The following is an 18,182-nucleotide window of genomic DNA, read 5'->3' on the forward strand; positions in this document are numbered from 1 at the left end:
GTGGAAATCATGGAATATTTTCAAGTAAGCACCAGGCTGTTTTTTGATTCTGGGGTTCATTCCCACCAAGATTAGCCCAAACATGTCTGAAAGTAGGGATATGTGGGTGAGAATTAGGGAATTTTGGAAACTGCTGAACAAATTCCCAGGAGATGCCCAAAAGAACAGAGAGCCACATGCTCTCCTTCCAAGCTTCTCAAAAAGAATCCAGCACTGAAAGCAAAGCCCTCAGCACAAAACAGAAACCTCTCCATGGGGAAATCTATCCCAAAAATCACTTGGCTCAGGCTGTCAGGAGCACGGCTTGGGAAGAGGGGCTTGAGCTGAGCCACCTCTACCACAGTAAAGCCCCCCCAATGCCCAAATTTTAATTAAATTTCAGTCAGAATTAATTGATTGCATTTTCTTCACCCAAGAAGTGAAGGACAACCACCAACCCATCGGTCCCAACATATCTGCAACAGAGAAAATGCCTGGAAAAGCAGATTCCATGGATTCCTTGCCCCAGTGTTGCTGTAGAGCCTCTGGAATCTGGGAACACTGAACAAACAGATACTGAGAAATTAGGAACAAGGCTGGATCAGGGAAGAGACAACTTGGGGCTCCTGAGTTCTCCCCTGTGACCTCTCTGCTGTTCCAGGTGCTGTGAAAATATCCACATCCATCCTGTGTGTCTCTAATAGAGCCTGCAAGTCCACCCGGGCAAATAATAAATTATGGATTTGCTTAAATCCTTCCTTTGCGTATCTGTGAAACCCTGGAAAATATCTAAGATTACAGCAAAAAATGTTTTGTTTTTCTTTTCTTTCATAACTGTGACAGATCAGCTGGAGAATCCTCTCAGAGAGCATAAAAAAAATCGACCAGACAGGTTTAATCCAACTGGAAACAGGGAATATTTAAATCCCAACACCTGCATAACCTGAGAGGGGCAGCTTTAGAAATTAACATTTTATCAGTAACAGCCTGAAAACCTGATCATCCACTCAATGCACCATTGCCAAAATTAATAACAATAAATTAAAGAAAATAAATCCTGGGATGAAGCAAATTTGGGGAAGTTTTTTTTTTGTTGTTTGATGCTGCCTTTGCTACATGTCCTACAGGTGGCCATGGCACTGCAGGAGTGGCTTTTCCCACCACTGGGAGCTTGATTGAGGAAAACGAGGTGCCCAAAGAATTGGGAAAAGCTGGAAAAGTGCTGGAAAGGCAGCTGGAAAACAAGGAACTACAGAACTCTCTTGGAGGAAGCATGGTTTGGGTTGGAAGGGAGATTAAGGATCATCCCATTCCACCCCTGCCATGTCAGGGACACCTTCCACTGTGTCCCAGGCTGCTCCAAGCCCCAGTGTCCAGCCTGGCCTTGGACACTGCCAGGGATCCAGGGCAGGCACAGCTGCTCTGGGCACCCTGTGCCAGGGTCTGCCCACCCCCCCAGGGAATAATTTCTTCTCTGACAGCTGAGAAAATCTTACAACTCTCATCCTTTTGAGCATCCTTGGGATTCTTATGGAGATTTCCATGCATCCCGGTGCTTTGGACAGGTGGAGGAGATGCAATTCCCTAGCTGGGATGCTCTGGCCTAATTCCAATGGATTTTACAACATACACTTGAAAGAAAACCAACAACCCAGCTCCTCTGCTTGGGGTTTAGCAAAGGAGCCCAGAGACAAGGGCAGGGGGACTTCTGACAATAAATGAGATGCTACTAAACTTCCCCTATCTCCAGAAGAATCCAGCTTTCTGTGGAAGGCTTCTGGAAAAAGATCTCTCTGATAGCACCAGGATTTTCAGCCTGAACAAAAGGTGCTTCTTGAGAAGTTTCTATATTCATTTCATAAATCACAGTTAAAAAGAGAACACCCTTCCCTGCCTGAAAAGTGCATTTGGCAGAGGCCAAAAGCTGCTCCTTGCACCTGACACAAACACCCAGCAGGTCCCACCAGAAGACCTGAAGTTCCCACATGTGCCAAGAGCATGGAACTCCAGGAAATGCCTTCCTCTGTGTTCAGCACAAGGATTTTACTGGGGAAAAAAATGAGGGATTTGATGTTAAATCAAATGGGAAGAAATGGCAACAGATTTTCTACCCCACCTGCAATGGAGTGTCTGATCTGGGATGTGGAGCTGCTGGAGTGAATCCAGAGGAGGCCATGGAGCTGCTCCAAGGGTTGGAGCCAGGCTGGGAGAGCTGGGGGTGCTCACCTGGGGAGAAGAAAGCTCCAAGGAGAGCTCAGAGCCCCTTCCAGATCCTAAAGGGGCCAACAGGAGAGCTGGAGAGGGACTGGGGACAAGGGATGCAGGGACAGGACACAGTGGATGGCTTCAGAGTGCCAGAGGGCAGGGATAGATGGGATACTGGGACATTAGGAAGTAATCAGAGTCCCAAAGGTTTTCTCCACTGACATCGCCTTTTAACAGTAAGTTTTGCATAACTGGGGAAGAAAAACCCCAAATCCTGCCCCATTTCTATCACTGCAGGAGAGCAGAGGATGAGCAATTAACACACACAAGGATAACCACATTCCTGACAAGAATCCACAGAGACCAGGGAATACCGAACTCCTTTCCTGTGCTAGCACAATCAGATTCTTTTTAATTCCCTTCATGTGGTTCATGCCCACATTAAGGAAAATCAAAAGGAAAACTTAACTCCAAACAAAATATTTTATCCCAATCCAAAGCTAGAGCTGCTCCTGCCACTGACTCCATTGTATTCCTGCACTCCAGTTTCTCCAGCTGCATTTTATTTTCTGATCCTTTTTTTCCCCAGAAAGCTTTTACTTCCTGGTGCACCTGCAAACTCAAAGCTGTGTTCTCATGAGCACCATTTGGAAAATTAATGGAAGCAAAACTTGAGTCAAAATTTTGTCCATTTGTGATGGAGTCAGTCGTGACTGAAGCTGATTTGATGGCCCCACAGGCAGCATTACCCTGTCCCACAGCTCCTCCAGTGAACATGCTCCAGAGTGCTTCCTTTGACAGAGAAAAAAAAAAAAAAAAAAAAAAAATCAACATTTTTTTTCTTACCCAAAACCTTTTACTCTTCCCTGCTTATTTTGAATTCTCCCTCAAATCTGATTTCTGGCTCTGTATTGCATCAATACCTGCCTTGGTGATGGCAGAGCCTGCAGGAAAGACCAGGCACCTGATTCCCTTTATCCAAGAGCCATCCTCACTCCTAAACAAGCCTAAAAATCACGGATTCTATGGAAAGCTAATTAATTTTGCACATTTCCCTCTTCTATTCACTGTTGCCACACAATCCCACAAAGGCAGAACTGTGTTCAGCCTCTGTTAATTAACCAGAGGCATCCCAAGGCCTCTGATCCATACTAATTGGGCAGCATGGAGCAGGAAGGATGCTTGGGAAGGCCAGGACAGCTCTGAAAGCTGAATTAAGCCATGAGATCTCCTCCAAGATCCCACTCTCCACCAGGAGCCACAACAGGAGCTCCACAAGCAACCAGGAAGAATTTTGGGTTGTGCTTTATTTTTTTAACATTTGTGCCTTTTGACATTCAGTCTTTCATTGGAATTAAAGTGAAAGGAAGGACCAAGACAAAGGCTGGCAAGGGACTCCCAGCACACAAACTGAGCTGCTCAAGTGGCTGCAGACAGGAGCTGGGATCCCAGATTTCAGCACCCAGCATGGCAGGAAGAGTTTCCATCCCTGGCAGTCTCTGCCTGTGGGGTTCAGCACATTTCTCTGCCTCTCCCCTCAGTCTGGCTCTGCTGTTTGCCCAGGGACTCACTGGGAGCCCGGGCCAGGTTACCTGGGGCTGGACTAAACACATCACTGGCACTTGGATCTCAGTAGACATCCAAATAAATTAAAAATCTGAATATTAATGCTTCCAGTGAAAGAATTCCCAAAAGGCACACTGGGAGATGTGGGAATGGCATTCCCAGCACTGCCAAGCTGTGCCTGCTCTCCTGTTAACCCAGGCTGAGTTAATCAAGTGCTCTACAGCTGGATTTAGGGCAATTAGCCAGATGTATATTTAAATATCTATTTACGCTGCAACTATGATAAATATTATATATTTCAACGTGTTATAAAGTACTGTCAGAGAATCATGGAATGGTTTGGGTTGGAAGGGACTTTAAAGTCCACCCCTGCCATGGGCAGGGACACCTTCCACTATCCCAGGCTGCTCCAAGCCCCATCCAGCCTGGCCTGGAGCACTTTAAATTTCTATACATCCAGCAATAATCCATAAAGATATACACACACACACAAATGTCAAAGCTGGCTTGAGTTCTGGATGCACAAGGAAGGAGACAAATCCACGGGACGTGGTTTAGACATGACATTATCTGCACAACAAACTGATTTGCAGGGTTTTGTAAGCAAATCAAAGCACCTCTGTCGCTCCAGCACACAACATCTCCCATGGATTACCAGGCCAAATCCCAAACAGCCAAGGAACAGGATTAGGAAATGCAGATGAAGAGGTCTGTGTTGAAAATGCCAACGAGACCTTAATTCAATCTCCTCCTGTGCATCTGCAGCCACAGAACTTGAAATTCTGTCTGGGGCACCAACAGCACGTGGAGCTGCTGGAGTGAATCCAGGGAGGCCACAGAGCTGCTCCAGGGCTGGAGCTCCTCTGGAGCCAGGCTGGGAGTGCTCACCTGAAGAAGAGAAGGCTCCAGGGAGAGCTCAGAGTCCTTCCAGGGCCTAAAGGGGCTCCAGGAGAGCAGGAGAGGGACTGGGGACAAGGGATGGAGGGACAGGACACAGGGAATGGCTTCCACTGCCAGAGGGCAGGGATGGATGGGATATTGGGAAGGAATTGTTCCCTGGGAGGGTGGGCAGGCCCTGGCACAGGGTGCCCAGAGCAGCTGTGGCTGCCCCTGGATCCCTGGCAGTGCCCAAGGCCAGGCTGGATGGAGCTTGGAGCCCGGGACAGTGGAAGGTGTCCCTGCCCATGGCAGGGGGTGGAATGGGATGAACCTTAGTGTCCCTTCCAACCCAAACCAGTCTGGGATTAGTTACTGCAGCTGCCCCTGGCTCTCAGAATTCCTGCCTCTTTCCCCTTCCCCGAAAACCCCAATTCAGTGGAGCTGGGACAGATTTCAGGCAGGTAGCAACTCCATCCCTGATATCCAGGCAAACAGGATCCTTCTTTGAAATAGGAGTAGGAATTTGGAGATGGAGAACAAAATTTACAAGAATCAGCGGTAGGCACAATGAAGAATGTGAGATCAAATGGAAAATTACAAGATCATGAGTACCTGGAAGTGGCTTCAGATGAGAAGAGGTCAAAGAACCTTCATTACATCTATCAGTACCTGAACACCTGATTTGAGGTGGAAATCCTACAAGTTTTACATTTGAATAGCACAGGGAATAACCTTAAAGAAGGAAAAAACTGCCAGAATTTGAAGCAACTTAAGGATAGGAAAGAAATTCTTATTTTGTGCCACAGAACCCCAAATGAAAATGAAGGGTGGAAAAGAAGGAGAGGAGGAAATGCCAGCCCAGATCTCTGAGCACTGCCCATGCCCACCAAAAGCTCATGCCACTCCTCAGCCGTGCCAGGAACAGACTCCCCATCCTACTCCCTTCAGGATTTTAATTCCATTTGCTAAATGAAATTATCCATAAAGACTGAAATTATTGGCAATGTTGGTCCTACGCCGATAATCCCTGTGTGAGTCACCAGACACATTTTTCCATGTAATATTAAAAATTCCATGATCCACAGGGCTGTTCCAATACTTCACAGGTGTAACCTATGGAAAGGGGGCTGTAGCCAGGTGGGAGTTCATATCTAAAAAAAAAATCACTCTCACATCTGTGTATTATTTTTAATTTATGCAAAACACAGCCTATTCAATCCAATACAAACCCAGAGAAAATATCACTCATTCCAAACAGAAAACTGCAAGCATCCACCCAAAAAAATCCAGATTTATTCCCCATAAATGCTGCTTTCTTGCCTCATTTCTTCACTGATATTTATTAAGATTTTTTTTCCCCCTGCCATGAAACTTTAAGTGTTTCTGGAAAAGTTTTATGGACTTTAAGCTCCTTATCAAGAGTTAAGGAGGAGAATAATGCTGGTGATATGATCCAAGCAAATTCTGGTTGGGAGTGGGGTTTTGAGATAGGCAGATGGAATTTACAGCAGTGGGAATTAATATCCTTTTTTTTCCCTAAATCAGAGCATTCCCTGGCAGTAAAGGGAATAAGGCTTATCTGTGAATATGCAATTATTCAGGGTGACAAACAGCTGATTTGTTGGAGCCACAGAATTTATCTGGGCACTAAATAAAAAGGCAGAGAAGGAACAACACCCGAGCAAAGCTCAGGGAAAAAAAAGAATTCAAATGAACTCCAAAGTCAGCAGCACTTTTCCTCCAAATCCACGGGAACATCTTCCGTGATGGAGAGGCATGGATGAAGAAAAGCCAACAGGAATGAAATAAATTACTGGCACACATTCATTCCCTGCACTTAAATCACCTTTTGGAAGGGTTTATTAATGACTTTCTGGGATATTGAATTCCTCAGGCCCAGAAGGGAGCCTGAATATTGGGATTAAACTGTGATATGACCCAAATATTTTACATCTGCTTATAGGGCAAGGTTGGGGGGGTTTGGGGTTTTTTTGGTATGGTGCAGGTTAGGGGTTTTTTGCATTTTTAAGGGTTGTGGGGTTTTTTGTGTTTTTTTCAGAGGATTTTTTTGGCTGGTGTTTTATGGGTGATTTCTTTGTTGTTTTAAATAGACTTATGAAAAGCCTGGCCCTAACAAGACCCCAGTTAAAGCCAGGCAGGCAAAACCCAACTCCACCCCAACATCTCAACACTGCTGCAACTCTTCCCAGAGCACCTTTTCCACAACACCTTTAAAATACCCTCCAAAATAAGTGTGCCATCAAATCTGACATGAGACCACATTTTCCCATTCTCCTCCTCCCCACCACCCACCCACAGGCTGGAGAAGCTCATTTCCTTCTGGACACCACAGGAAATGACTGATTCACTCCCCAACTGGATAAATCCCCAATTAAATATATATATAAACCCTATTCAAAACTGGATTCATTTTCCCCACAACTCCTCTCATGGCCTCGATGGCTGCCAAACTGGGGAGCTGCTCTTTGGGGAAAAGAAGAGGCTAGATATTGCCAGCAGAAGGTTCTGAGCTCATAAAATTCCAATATTCCAACCACTTACCTCTTCCAGGACATCTGCAAGCTTACTGAGGATCTCCTCGGGAAGGCTCTGGAATGTGGGAACGCTGCAATACAAAAGAAACCTCCATTAATGGATCCCTTTACACAGGGCACAGATCCAGCTGCTTTCCTCTCCTCTGTATTCTTCCTTCATGCTCTGGGGATGAACAGGAAAAAGATATCATGGAAAGCTGCTTCTTTTCTAGCAGCCAGGATGGATTTGGTGATGATGGGAGACCACTGGGATAAACCTCTGGAGAGCCACCCCTAAAGCTGGCAATCAGCTAGGGATCTATAGGAATAAATCACGTGGACTCCATTTTCTTCATGGTCAAAAAAGACCCATCTTTATTCACATAAATCCTTTTTATACAGTTTTACAGACCTCATGTGTGACTCCAGTTGGTCAGTAGCTTTCTTGCCAATTACTTTAATGGTTATTAACAAGTTGTTACTCTGTATTGATTGGTCACTCAAACCCCCCGTGAGTATGTGCAGGAAAAGTTGGTTGTGAGAGCTAGTTTTCATTTATCTATCTAAACGGTGCAAAATCAGTTTATACAGGTGCAATTTGGTTTTTTTCCTAGGAATAGATTGTTATGTTAAACTGCTCACACCAGGATTGCTTTCATGTGGGAACTTGCAAAGGGCTAGCCTGACAAGGCCAGCCACTGATTTTAGGAGCAAGCCTTTCTTTATGATTTTTCTACCTTACTGCAGCAGGATCCATTCAGGATGCACTGGAATTCCTGTGTGCCACAAACCTGCTCAGTCATATTCCTTCCAGATCTACTTCAGCCCCCAGAAATAAAATGCAGCCCAAAAAGGGGGAAGGGAAGATCAGCTCCAAGCAGCCCCAGATAGAAGAGTGAAATTACACCTGGGAGGACAGAGCACAGAGCTCTGCAGCACTGAGCCCCCATCCAAGCCCTAGGAAGTTTCTGAACATTTCCCTGGCTGTTTCACAGCCAAATTTGTGGCTTTTCTTCAGCCAAAAAGGTGACTTTGTCACTTGTTTGGCAGTAATTCCCTCAGCAAAGGCTGCCCAGGCCAGGCTGTGATGAGAAGACAATGCAGCCATAAAGAGCCCCCTGAGCCAAGGTCACAGAACTGCACCTAAATCAGTCTGGAGCAGGATGGGGGACACAAGTTTGGGTCTCCAAAGCTCCAGGGAATATCCTGACTTTGCAGCTGTATCTCCACTGCCTTACAGCCCCACCCAGGGAGGCTGTGGAATTGTCCTCCTTGGAGAGACCCAAAAGCCATCAGGACACAGTCCATGGCAACCTGGACTAGAGGACCTCTAGATGTCTCTCCCCTCCTCAACCAGTCTGTGATGTGCAGTACTCTGGTTTCTCATCATCTCTTGTCCATAAAAACCTGAGAACCATCAATAGTCCCAGGTGATGCTGAAAGAAACACACAGACACAACAAAAATTTAACCCAAAATACACAGGAGAAGTTGTGGCTGCCTCTGGATCCCTGGAAGTGCCCAAGGCCAGCTTGGACAGGGTTTGGAGTAAACTGGGATAGTGGAAGGTGTCCCTGCCCATGGCAGGGGTGGCACTGGGTGGGATTTAAGGAGAAAAGGAGGCTCAGGGGGGACCTTGTGGCTCTGCACAACTCCTGCCAGGAGGGGACAGCCAGAGGGGGTCGGGCTCTGCTGCCAGGGAACAGGGACAGGCCAAGGGGAAACGGCCTCAAGCTGTGCCAGGGGAGGCTCAGCTTGGACAGCAGCAGGAATTTCTGCATGGAAAGGGTGCTCAGGCCTTGGCAGGAGCTGCCCAGGTGGAAGCAGCATCCCTGGAAGGGTTTAAGAGCCATGGAACTTGGGGATATGGGTCAGTGTGGGGCTCAGCAGTGCTGAGGGAACAGCTGGACTTGATCCTTAATGTCTTTTCCAGCCTAAATTATTCTCTGGTCATTTACCCTTCTTTTTCATTTAAAAAAAAACCCAGTAGTTTCAGTTGAATCTATTTAACAATAGCAAGACAAATCTGGGCTGATAAATGCAGAAACTACCACCTTTCATGCTCTCAACAACAGCTTTTTTTCCCTTAGGAAGAAATTTTTACTACTGGAGCACATGGGCCCACATTGTAACAGGAGCAAGCAAACAACTGGACAGGAATTCTGTGACAGCCAGGCCTAAGCATAAAATGAAAGTTCATTACATCATTTCCAGCATTCCCAAATGAGAAATGAACTTATAGGAGAAGATAACAGCCTTGGACAAGTCAGATTCTAGTGTGGTCAAGTGGTCAGATTTTTGCACCCTTAAACTCCCAAATTGGGGGGGGAACTCACCACAGGATATTTTTTTATGGATAATTATGCCTGTGAAATCCAAGGAAAGGTAGTGAAACACATCTATTATAGATCAAATCCATAAAAAAACAGGGAAATCAGCCCTAAGTTCCAACTCCTGCCATGAGAAAAGCCTAAAACTTCAACTCTGCAATAGAGCAAATAATGGGAAAAGCAATTTGTTGACAAACACATAATGGAATTACACCATGAATATCCCAGATTTAGGCGGGTTTATGGCAGGCCAGAATTCCCCTCAACAGCCAGAAGTGACAAAACAGCCAAATATTTGAGTTTCTTTGGTAAGAAGAGAGCAAGATTTGATTCTCCAGGTCAATAAAAATTCCCCTGTGTTCCCCACAGGACAATATTAAATGGATTCATAAAACAGTCTTGATTCCCTCCAAGAACTGCCTGGATTATTGAATGACTTGTGTATAAAGGGAGCATTTCCATTATTATTTCCAGGTGGGTACTTGCCCTGAAAGGCAAATGGAGCCTCAGCTCTCCAGGGAGAGCCTTGAGCATCACAGCTAAGCTGCAAATTGCTCCAAGTGGGAAAACACACGGGAGGGAGGCAAATGGGAGCAGAAAATCTCCCAGGGAATCTTTGATCACCACAGCAAGAGGCAGGAAAATTGTATTTCCCTTTCTACAACTGTGTGAAAAAGGCTGGGACTATAGAAGGGCAAACATTCAGCCCTTGAGCTGGGATGTATTTAGGGTGGAAGAAATCACAGCAAACACTGCACCAGCTGTTCAAGGAACAACTGTTCTGCCCAACAAAGCAGGGTCAAACAAACCCAGGCTTTCTCCAACAAGTTCTCCTCCCACTGCTCCTTAAATCCCATCAATAATGAAGATTTTTGAACACCCACTCCAGACAGTAACAGTGCTACAGCTAGCAAAAGAGATACTCAGGTATGCAACACTGAAAGGCTTCAGCAAAGTTTGAAACTCGTGACTTTTCTCCCTACCTGCAGCACAAGTGAAAGACTTCACTTGTTCCTCTTGTTCCAAAGCCATCTCTCACTTTGCCTAGGAAGAGCTGGAGTTGATGATCTTGGAAGTTTTTTCCAGTTTAATGATTGGAATTCAATTATAGAAGAAACACAGACAACTCACCAACCTCTCCCAGCACCATAGAGCTCCTTCTACTCTGCTTATCCAGTCCTTATAAGGGACTTTCTCCAGCTGCTTCTTATTCCACTTAATGAGGAGTAATTTCTCCACCTGCCCTGAATTCCTCCCTGGATGAGGCTATGGAATCCAGCTGGGGATGGAATAGAGCTATTCACAACTGACCTCCTGCTCACCTGCAGCCCCTTGGATCCTCTAAGCTCTTGAAGGTGATATGGGTGTTAAAAAGTATGGATAGAAAATTATTTATGTCTATTTGATAGAATCCCCTGGCAAAAGTACAGCCCGGGATCCTCAGGAGGATCCAGGCCATCCTACAGAGGCAGCAAACAAGGAGGCAAAGCAGACCCCTAGCTCCAAGATTTGAGTTTTAACAGAAAATGCAATAAACTGGATGATTTTAATCCATCCACAAACAGCATTTTATCAGGACAGCACGACTGCCATCGCGGGGAATGGGGTGAGGAACCTTCTCCAGCCACCCCACCCCTACACCCTGGACATTGAGCAGGGGAAGGAGGAGATGTGACATTTTTCTGGCTGCATTCCCCACTGCTCAGCCATGGAATGTTGTGCAGGGATGGCAGTTCCTGGACCCAGGAGAATTTCCCGTGGGGAATCGCTCCCTGTCTGGAGCAATTCCGCCTGGCTCCAAACGTGACACATTTTCCCAGAGAGCTCAACGTGCCCAGCACCAGCTGCCAAACTCAGGGGAAGCAGCTGTGCTAAAACATCCCTGGATTGACTCCCTGTCCCCATGGAGGAGCAGGGATATGCCCAACCCGAAGGAGGTGGGAAAGGTCGTGGCTCCATCCCTGGGGATGCAGTCACCAAGCTGCTTTCAACTTCCAGGTAGAAGCAACATCCCCATTAACCACGCTTGGATTCATGCTTGTGATCCATCCTGGACTCATGGCTGTGACCCATCCCATGGGATGGCTCCTGGAGGAAGCAGCAAGGGCTTCCAAGCAGTGCTGGCTGTGGCCCAAGGTGTTGTTTGCAGCCTCGGTCGCGCTCGGTGGCGGTGCTGCCAGCTCCAACAGGACATTTATCTTCTGACACACACTACAACCTGCAGGGCTCCTGGCTCTGCTCTGCCTCCAGGATACAAAAACAACCATTCACTTGCTAAATCCCTTTCAAGATGCACTCCCAAACTTCTGAAGGGTGTTCAGTGAGGGTGCTCATCCAGGTCGGTGGCAGATGTTTCTCCTGGGTTAAGCCTGGAACAAAACCTCTCTCTTCTATTGCTGCTTGGCACCATCACAATTGCAGTTGTTATCACTGCTCTGTGCCTTGAGTAAGCAGAGCTCCAGACTCCAACATTCCAGTAAAAGGAAATTAAGGCTGTCTGAGTTCCCTGAAACTTTTTTTTTTGGCACCCAACTGGAATGAAGGCTGGAAAATGCAAATGTCCTTCTTTAGCACACTTGGGATGCTCCTACAGCTCTGTTTCAGCTCCAGAAGAACTGAGGCTACATTTGATCAGCACCAGCTGATCCTTGATTTGGGATATCACCAAAAGATGCTGCTTTGGACAACTGAAGCTGTACCGGCAGCCTCCCACTGGGCTCCCAGTTGTGTCAGGGAGGGAATGCTGGCTCCATCAGGATCATGGCATCACTTCATAAAATCAGAGTGTTTGGGGTTGGAAGGGACCTTAAAGCCCATCCCATTCCACCCCTGCCATGGGCAGGGACACCTTCCACTGTCCCAGGCTGCTCCAAGCCCCAAAGTCCAACCTGGCCTTGGGCACTGCCAGGGATCCAGGGGCAGCCACAGCTTCTCTGGGCACCTGTGCCAGGGCCTGCCCACCCTCCCAGATACATTTCTTTTGTGTTGCAAACTGCTGCATCAAAAGCTAATTCAACTTTTATGTCAGATTAATAAATATTATTTGGAGGATCGGCTGATGGTTATTTTCATTCATGGTACCCACAAGTGAAGTGGCAGATATTAATTTAAAGAAGGTGTATCTATTTCTCCAAAAACCTCAATCCTTCTTCAGTCACACAGGTCATTGCTAAGTCAAGGCTGGTTTTTGCTTGGATTCATGGAATCAATGAGGCTGGAAAAGCCCTCCCAACCCATGGAGTGCCAGCTGTGCCCAGTGCCCACCTTGTCCCCAGCCCAGAGCACTGAGTGCCACCTCCAGCCCTTCCTGGGACACCTCCAGGGATGGGCACTCCAAAGCTCCCTGGGCAGCCCCTGCCAAGGCCTGAGCACCCTTTCCATGCAGAAATTCCTGCTGCTGTCCAAGCTGAACCCTTCCCCAGCTCTATTCTCTTCCCTGGACATGCTCCAGCCCCTCCAGGACTCTCTGGCTGTGAGGGCCTAGAACAGGATACAGCTCAAAGAGTATCAGAGATCCAGGAGGAAGGGACAGAGAGGGTGACAGCCACTCACACTCCCATTAATTTCACTTTGGGTTGGCCTTGGAAGCACCTCATGGAGCAGAAGTCTCAGGAAGAGAGAAGAGATTTGCTGTGCAGGTGCTGCAGATGATTTGTCTGCTGTGCTATAGCCACACAGGCAGTAAGCAATTCACAATTACTCATTTTGGAGAGGGTGAAAATGGAACAGCCACAGTTTGAATGCTCTGCCACTCATTACACAGCCTGTGGGAGGGGTTCCTGCTCTCCCTTGGGAGGCAGCAACAGTCTAGAAAAGGTTGCCAATCAACTGCTGCTCTCCACCCCAGAAGAGCTGTCCATCAATGTTTAGCATACTCCCCAGTTCCAGAAAGTTCAGTTATTCTGTTACCCCCATTGGCCCCTGTTAGAATACCACTCCTCCTCTGTACCCCGATTAGTTCTCTGTATGTCACCCCACTCTGTCTCCCCCCTTTACCCGTTGCCATTGGCTGTTTTGTACCCTAACCACTCCTACTCCTTTGCCCTTAATACCCAGCCCCGCCTTCCCTCGGGGCTTCCGGAGTTCTCTCCCTTCTGGAGAGTTCGTGCCCCTCGTTTCACCCTCCTGTTCCTGCGACGCTCCTGAAATAAAGCCTCTAGGAATAAAGCCACTTCGGAGCCCTCTCGTCCTTACGGTGGAGCTATCCGGGTCCCGCCACATCCTCCCCGCGGACCAGTCCTCTGAGGGTTTTCCCCCGGACAGGCTGGGCACCCGGGTGAAGCCCGGAGGACTTGTATTTTAATACAACAGCCCTTATCAGGGAAATAAAATCCTGAAAGGAGCTTGTGGGACATTTGTTTCCAGGGATCTGGTTATATCCTAAGCCCTACTACACACAGGAAAAGGGAAGAGAAGCAGAACTGATCTTACCCCTGATTAGCAAATAGTGAAGCAAAGCAATAGCCAAGAATTGCATTTTTTCCCTCTTGTGCTGAAAGTGTTATGAATGAATTCAGTAAAAGTTACATATTTGTTGTGCCCCCATGTTCATTCCAATTGTACCCCCCTTGTTATGTCTCCCACTGTGGATGTCTCTCCCTGTTCATTCCAGTTGTGCCCTGGTTGTAATACACCCCCCTGTTTGCTGCTTCTATATGTCTCCCCATGTCCCTTCTAACTGTACCCTTGTTGTAATACCCCCCTGGTTGTTATATGCTTCCCCATGTCCACTAGGGTTGCATAATACCCCCTGTTACCCCTTGTTAAATCCCTTTATTGTTACCCTCATTCAGTCCCTCGGGCATTGCCTTCACTGCTCCCAAAATGGCGGCCAGAAACAGCCTCGGCAGTATGCAAATGAGGTAAAGCAGAACAGAATCCACAAGAAGGGCCTAAAAACACCAAAATAACGTGGAAATTCGAGGAACCAAGCAACTAGACCTAGTGGGAAGAGTCCTCCCATGCCATCAATCGAGTTCTGGAGGTCACCACCACCTGAAAGAAGCCAGACCGAGATGAGGACCCTAGTCTACGAGCCACTGATCGTTTTCCTAGGCACGCCCTCGAGGACGGAAGCCCCAGTTCTGCTGTGAAGCACAACTGACCACCTCCTCCTCTGCGTCGCCGAAGGGAGCAGCGACGGTGTGCGCGACCCCTCGGGCCCCCACCCAGAGCTGATCACCTCATAAAGGCCTTTTCAAAGGAGCTGGTCTCCTGGCCCTTAATTTACATCAAAAGGACACCAAGGGATCTGCTGGCATTATGAGACCAGGACTCTCAGTGTCCCTGAGGGGAACCTGAATGATCTCACAAGGAGCAGAAAGGCTGGAAAGGCCTCCAAGAGCAGAGTCCAACTCTGGCATGTCCATTATTAAGCCATCCCTACCCACCACATCTGTGTGGTTTTTGAACAGTTCCAGGGACCCTCTTTCAGCCCAGGCTCTGTTTGTGTTCAATAGGCAGAGCAGGAACTCTGGAGAAGTGTTTTGCCTTGCTCTCTCAATCCCTGCCTCTCCCTGACAGGGATTCATTATCACACAGAGCCCTCCTACTGCAACCCCTGTGGCAGTCACTGGGGAGATGGGACTGATTTAAAAGAAAAATTCCATTGTCGATGTCAGAATGAGAGGGAGGAAGATTAATTAGCAGGTATGTGAACCCCTTCCTCCCATTGCACATGAATTCACCCAGGATGATTCATCTTGAAAAGGACAATTGCTCTCTGAGAGCTACCAAGGCTCAGCAGAAGCAGCAGCCACTCTGGAAACCTCAGTGAAGTTTGGGCAGGCACAGATCTGGTTGCTCATCTTAAGGCACAGGGTTCACTCTGCTGCTCCTGAGCCACCTCCCAGAGGAAACCTGCTCCTGCTGGAATCCTTGGAGGATGGGATAGAATGATTTTGGATCTAGCAGGTGGCATTTCTTCATATTTGCAAATCAAATTCTACCTGCCATACCAAAGCAGAACTTTTCCACCTTCCAACTCACTCAGCTTTTCCAACACTGTTGTATCACAGAACCCCAGGGTCACAGAGGCTGGAAAATGCCTTCCAGCCCATGGAGTCCCAGCTGTGCCCAGTGCCCACCTTGTCCCCAGCCCAGAGCACTGAGTGCCACCTCCAGCCCTTCCTGGGACACCTCCAGGGATGGGCACTCCAAAGCTCCCTGGGCAGCCCCTGCCAAGGCCTGAGCACCCTTTGCATGCAGAAATTCCTGCTGCTGTCCAAGCTGAGCCTCCCCTGGCACAGCTTGAGGCCATTTCCCCTTGGCCTGTCCCTGTTCCCTGGCAGCAGAGCCCGACCCCCCCTGGCTGTCCCCTCCTGGCAGGGGTTGTGCAGAGCCACAAGGTCCCCCCTGAGCCTCCTTTTCTCCAGGCTGAGCCCCTTCCCAGCTCCCTCAGCTGCTCCTGGGGCTCCAGCCTCTTCCCCAGCTCCGTTCCCTGCCCTGGCCACGCTCCAGCTCCTCCATGTCCTGCCTGGACTGGGGACCCAGAACTGGACACAGCCCTGGAGGTCCCTCAGCAGGGCCAGCCCAGAGGAACAATCACTGCCCTGGTCCGTCTGGCCACACTGTGTTTGATATAAATACACTGGTGATTAAAGATAAAAGCTGTCATGCAAAGCCTCATAGCCCTGAATACTGATTTTTATGATCCTGCATTTGCAATACAGCTGAAATTAAATTGTCTTTGGCTTGCACTGTAATTACCTCTTCAAAACAGTTTGCTGTCAAGGAGTTTCTCTCCTGCTTTTTCCCCTTTGTCTAGGATGTTTCATGGGAAATGAAACCTCCCCCTTCAACCTATGGACAGATGCAGAGTGGGTGCACCGAGGCAATTTTCTGCTTCTTGATTGAACCACAGAATCCCAGGATGGCTCGGGTTGGGAGGGACCTTAAATCCCATCCAGTGCCACCCCCTGCCATGGGCAGGACACCTTCCACTGTCCCAGGCTGCTCTAAGCCCTGTCCAGCCTGGCCTTGCAACCCTGGAGCGCCAGAATGAAGTCCAACAAAGACCATACCTCAAACAAGATAGAAAACAAAATATTTTTGGGACTGATTCTCATAGTGTGCCTCAAAACAGATCCTTAACACTGGTCAATGTGTCAAAATTGCAGTGAGTGTAAATAAGGGACGAGTGGCATTTGCATGCATGGTCTGTTGTCTCTCTTTCCTCCAAATTGGGTATTTACATCATACCCAAGACCAAATGAAGGCAGGAGTTTTGTGTCTAAGAGATCTCTGCTGCACTTGACAGCATCATAATCATCTCTTTTTCATGGAGCCACTGACACCCTCTGCAAGCACAGCCCTGTTTGCTGCCAGAACTCTGCGTCCTCCTTTTAACCGCCCCCATTAAATGAACATATCACAGAGATCATCACCATTTTCTGCCTTCAGAATTACATGTACACAAAAGAAAGGTAAGCTGTAAATGTTTTTAACATCCTCTGAATCACCAGCTTTTCACATTCTCCTGGGCAAAGCAAAGGGACCTGAAAGGGACATGGAGCTCCTGGAGTGGGGCCAGCGGAGGCTGCTGGAGCTGAGCAAGGGCCTGGAGCATCTGGGTGCCCAGGAAAGGCTGAGGGAGCTGGGGCTGCTCAGCCTGGAGAGGAGCCCCAGCTGAGAGGGGCCCTCAGGCCTGGCTGTCCCTGTGTGCAGGGAGGGGCAGAGCAGGGCCCAGGCTCTGCTCCGGGGCCCAGCAATGGCACCAGAGCCACGGGCAGGGCCTGAGCCCAGCAATTCCCCCTGCACAGGAGGCACAACTTCTTCCCTGGGCAGTGCCCAGCCCTGAGCACATTGTGCACAGAGCCTGGGGGCTCTCCTCCCTGGGGCTGGGGCAGAGCTGTGTGCACACAATGCTGTGCCCTGTGCTCTGGGATGGCCCTGCTGGAGCAGGGAGGTGCCACCAGTGCCCACTGAGCTCCCTCAGCCTCAGCCACCCTGGGATCCTGTGTAATATTTAATTTTTTTTTAATTGCTCCCTTACACAGGTGTTGAGTGAATCTCCAGAATTCACAAAGCATTAAAACACTTAAATATCTACCTTTTTTGTTGTTAGTTACTGTGAGAAGAATTTAAAAACATGGATGTCCTGCCCAACACATTCCTAGGTTGGGAGCTAGCAGGGGTGACCCCGTGGTTGGCAGCATCACCAAGTCCCAGACACAGGTTTTGGGAGCAATCTTGAGCTTCTCACTCTGGCTGATACACCTGAGATGATTTATGGAGGGACAGCTCCAAAGAAAATCCCTTCTGAGTGATCACCAGAGGATCACTTCTGAGCTCACCAATGAGAAAAGACTACCTCCAGAGAAATAAGCCACAAAACATGGTACCAAAATCCAAAGAATTTGTTCCTTTCATGGTGAGAACCCAGCACAACCACGCTGGGATGAAATCCTGGGATTGGCCCCATGAAAATCCACCTCAGATTCATTTGAGACCTTCCCACAAACAAGCAGTGATGTGCAAGGCCCCCAGGACATCCAAACCAGCCCAGCTCTGTGATCCCAAGCCATTAATGGGCAAAAGCCCCTTCCTTGTGATTTATTACATGCACATAATCACAAATACCTTTAAAGTACCTCTAAAGCCATAGATGGGACATTCCTTTCGCCAGGATAAGCCTGAGTCCTTCATTGAATTAAAGAAAGGAGAAGGATGATTTAATCCCAGACTTTATA

General features: G+C 48.1%; 1 protein-coding gene across 2 annotated transcripts in view; it reads right to left on the bottom strand.

Annotated features, from left to right (window-relative positions):
* PRKG1 (protein kinase cGMP-dependent 1) overlaps positions 1-18,182 on the bottom strand; it is a 373,843-nt gene that overhangs the window by 100,061 nt on the left and 255,600 nt on the right. For both annotated transcript variants that reach the window (XM_053948822.1, XM_053948821.1), the window contains exon 5: positions 7,192-7,255. In XM_053948822.1, coding sequence (XP_053804797.1) covers positions 7,192-7,255 — 64 coding nt within the window. The remainder of the gene's footprint in view (positions 1-7,191; positions 7,256-18,182) is intronic.

Source organism: Vidua chalybeata, chromosome 8, assembly GCF_026979565.1.
Source record: "Vidua chalybeata isolate OUT-0048 chromosome 8, bVidCha1 merged haplotype, whole genome shotgun sequence".
Taxonomy (NCBI): Eukaryota; Metazoa; Chordata; class Aves; order Passeriformes; family Viduidae; genus Vidua; species Vidua chalybeata.